Consider the following 3,692-nt stretch of genomic DNA (forward strand, 5'->3'; position numbering starts at 1 on the left):
TGGCCCACGGTCATTTTATTGAAGGGAAATAATGGTCATAGTCCTATTCCCTTCGTAAGGGGCTCAAAGTCCGTGGTTTCTGATTGGTGCAGACTGTGCCTTGATTTCGAAGCTATAAAATGATTTCTAATCACTTTTTTGATTTCTAAGTCATCGCAGCCGCCATTTCTCAGTATTTTAATCGAATAGTATGCGACTTTCAGATTGACTTGATATCACAGTGAGGAGTCGCAAAAAACAACTACTAAGTTATGCCACAGTCAATCTGTAGCTTCACTATGAACCTCAAACAACAGGTAGCTATCGCCGGTGCTACAAGTGGTGTTGGTCTCGCTGTTTTGAAAGAGATCTTTGATGCTAAGCTCAGCCCTTTAATTCTCGTCCGACAAGGCAGTAACAGTGCAAGCCGTCTAAAGGCCAGGAAAGATATGAAAGTCATAGAAGTGGACTACCAAGACATCCGCGCATTGGCAAATACTTTGCGGGGAGTGGACGTCGTGATCTGTACTGTCGGGAACGCGGGCCTTGACATGCAAATTTCTCTGATTGATGCTGCTATTGCCGCAGGTGTCAAAAGATTCATCCCGAGTGAGTTTGGGGCAGACCCAGAGCATCCTATGAACAGACGACTTCCTTTCTATTTCCCCAAATTACGGATTCTGGAATATTTGAAATTACGAACAGCGGAAATTTCAAGCTTCTCATTTACGAGAATTACAACACACGCGTTCCTGGACTGGGGACTTCAAGAGAGATTCCTAGCCGACCCGTTTGCGCACAAAATCACGATATATAACGGTGGAGATACACGATTCTCTGTCACTACACTTCCCACTATTGCAAAGACCGTTATTGCGATTATTCAAAATCTTGAGGCGACTGAAAACCGCGCGATTCTGATCCACGATGCTGCTATCACTCAAAATGAACTCATCCACTTCGCCAAAATGGCAGACGGTGTTGAGTGGGACATCCAACACAAAGATACCAAGGTCTTGTTGCAAGAGAGCTTCAACGAGCTAAAGAAGCCAAGACCCAACGTCACAAAGGCTATGACTGGATTTACTTTCGTCGCTGTGTACGATGAGGAACATGATCCAGATCTTACAAGCAAGGTAGACAACAAGTTACTGGGTCTGCCAGTTATGGATGTGGAGGATGTAGCCGAGGTTATCAGAACATCAATGATCAAGCCACACTTAAGGTGACTTTTGAAGGGCGATTTAGTAATTTTATAATAAAGTAAGAGCTCAATATCCTCTCGCCTGAGCATTCCAGTAAACGAAGGACCAGTGAGGTCAGAAAGAGATACGACCTGAAAAAGCGAGTCACGCCGGGATAATTGCCTTTTGTACCTATTCTATGGCCCAAACCTTCAACGCAACAAAGCCATCAAAAATGAATAATTGACTTGATGTAATATTTCCAGCTCAACACATGCCTAATCCTCATCTTCCAATCACCGACATTGAGTTAACATTAAGCCTACTTTACGAGCTCTGAACCCAGAGCCATATTGCCTGTATGTGACCTGGTGTGATTCCAAGTTGCTGAGAGCCCCATATATATCTCCAAACATACTCTTCTGTCTCCAAGGCAGGTGCAGTTTTGACATCGTAATAGCAGCTAACATCGCCATTGCAAAGGAATGGATAGTTGAATCCATTCTGAGGATCTGTCAGTCACTAATTTGTAAATAGCGATTCTTAGTCATTATACATACAACAGTATAAAGCTCATCAGTGATGGTTGCTTCCCAGTCCTCTGAACACGAGAAGGCATGGCTTAGCCGTGCATACGCACTATCTGCATTCTCGGGAGAGCTCGAGTTAAAGAAAGTACAGTTTCCAACCGTACTAGACAAGCTGTACGGATACTGATCAGCGCGAGTGAAGACTGCACAGTCATCCAAAGTGAGTAGTCCGTATGCATTCAGACATCCGATACTGTCATCCGGAGTGGCTGTGGTCCAGTTGCTGCTGTTTAGCACGGATATTGTTCCCCTGCCTTCAAAAGTTTGAGCATGAGCAACAAGGCGTGTGCAAAAGATGCTGCCGAGTACCCCGTAAAATGAAAATCGAGTCATGGCGATGTTTATTTGAGTTTGATGACTAATGCAAGACAGAGAGGACAAGGAATTCACTAGGTAGCGTGCGACTTGAATATCACGTAGAAAAGAATGAAAACTATTGATCATCCAACCAAGAGATTGCGAGGCTTTAAACCGAGAAGTAGCACACAGGTATATAGCACTGTGCAGGGTCGCATCTAAATTGCCCGTAGAAATGCCGCCAATATAAGCTGCGGTGCAGTCTGAGACGGAACTAATCCACTCCTCACCTACCACATCGGTCAATGAAGACCAACATAACAACTATTGCAACCCTACGCGAATCCTTTCAGCTACAGCGCGGGGTGTGATCCATTATTGTGTACGTGGACTCAGGGGTAATAGCGTAGAACTTTATTTAAAAACCCCGCTAGAAATCCTTCTGAGGCATTTCAAAGCATTATATAATTTCAATAAGGATGTAAGGGGTCTCCGAGACACACTCCATTAATTGCACCCACACTCGCTCAGATTGGTAGGCGAGAGACCTCTTGTCTGTGAGGGTCCTGCGAAAGGTCGTGTACTGAAATCGCGCGCAGTATCCTTGCGAGCTTCATCTACCTTTTTTATAAGAACAAAGCTTTATTTACCATTTCAGACGATTCGTCAGTTGGGGAAGATCTTTTTCTCTTGCTAGAAAAATCGATAGTTCGGTCTCGTGATGCTGAAACATTATGAGAAAGTATGTTAAGAAAACTTGTGCAGAGCTTTCCTCTCTACCTGTTTGTTTTCCAATTGCAGTCGACGTGCTCTACTACCATCTTCGCCTAGGTTGTACGAGCGTTCTAGTCGAGAAAGGCATGCTAACTCCAGTCTCGTTAAGAAATACCAACCACCCGAACTAGATTCTATTAGACTTGTGTTATGGCAATCATTGGTACGCCTTCTCCCGTGAATAGATTCAAAACAGTCAACTCTGCCATACGAACCCCTCCAAGCCCTAGAAACTTGCCGTTGCACGCAAACCATGAAGATACCTCATGACAATGCATCATCTCCTGTCTCAAGTGATGCCAAACTTCGTACTCCACCTGATCTATATACTCTTGGAGAACATAAGAGCCCTGATCAGGAGTACTGTTACTCTCTTGTGATTCAACAAGCTTTTGCAGCCATTCATCGTTATCGACAACGCGACCAAACACGTGTCCCTGGCTCACACCGGCACGAGCATACTTGAGCACCCACTTGTCCTTGGTATCTGGGTCAGTTTTGCTATCCTCTATGACTTTAGTCCAAATTGATGATGTTGGTAAAAATGACGGTGCAAGACCTTGGCGAAGAATGTCGGATTGCTGTTGTGTGATAGTTTTACGTGCGACGAGGTCTTCAAGCTCTTCATACACAACACCAAGGATTCGTTGATCATTGACGAGAAATACGCTTCGGGGGTCGTTGACGCAATGAGGAGCAAGTCGACAGAGGGTCTCAAAGTCAATCTCTGCGTACTCCTCTTGCGTGAGCTCGAAATCCACTTGCTCTACCCGCTCAACCCCGCTACCATCTTCTGTCGCGCAGAACACTCCATACTCGTTGTCAGAACTCTCATCGGGAAGCCATTTAAGGTCCGAAGGTTTGATAA

At 44.9% G+C, this 3,692-nt stretch overlaps 1 protein-coding gene across 1 annotated transcript; it reads left to right on the forward strand.

Moving 5' to 3' along the window:
* Positions 1 to 278: 278 nt before the first annotated feature.
* Positions 279 to 1,208, forward strand: UCRPA7_2887 (putative oxidoreductase -like protein; the record flags this gene model as incomplete). The annotated part of the gene is made up of 1 exon (XM_007915455.1): positions 279 to 1,208. The coding sequence occupies one exon, from the start codon at positions 279 to 281 to the stop codon at positions 1,206 to 1,208; it is 930 nt and encodes a 309-aa protein (XP_007913646.1).
* Between the last annotated feature and the right edge of the window lie 2,484 nt (positions 1,209 to 3,692).

The sequence above is a fragment of the Phaeoacremonium minimum genome, assembly GCF_000392275.1.
Source record: "Phaeoacremonium minimum UCRPA7 unplaced genomic scaffold PA7_03_scaffold_215, whole genome shotgun sequence".
Lineage (NCBI taxonomy): Eukaryota > Fungi > Ascomycota > Sordariomycetes > Togniniales > Togniniaceae > Phaeoacremonium > Phaeoacremonium minimum.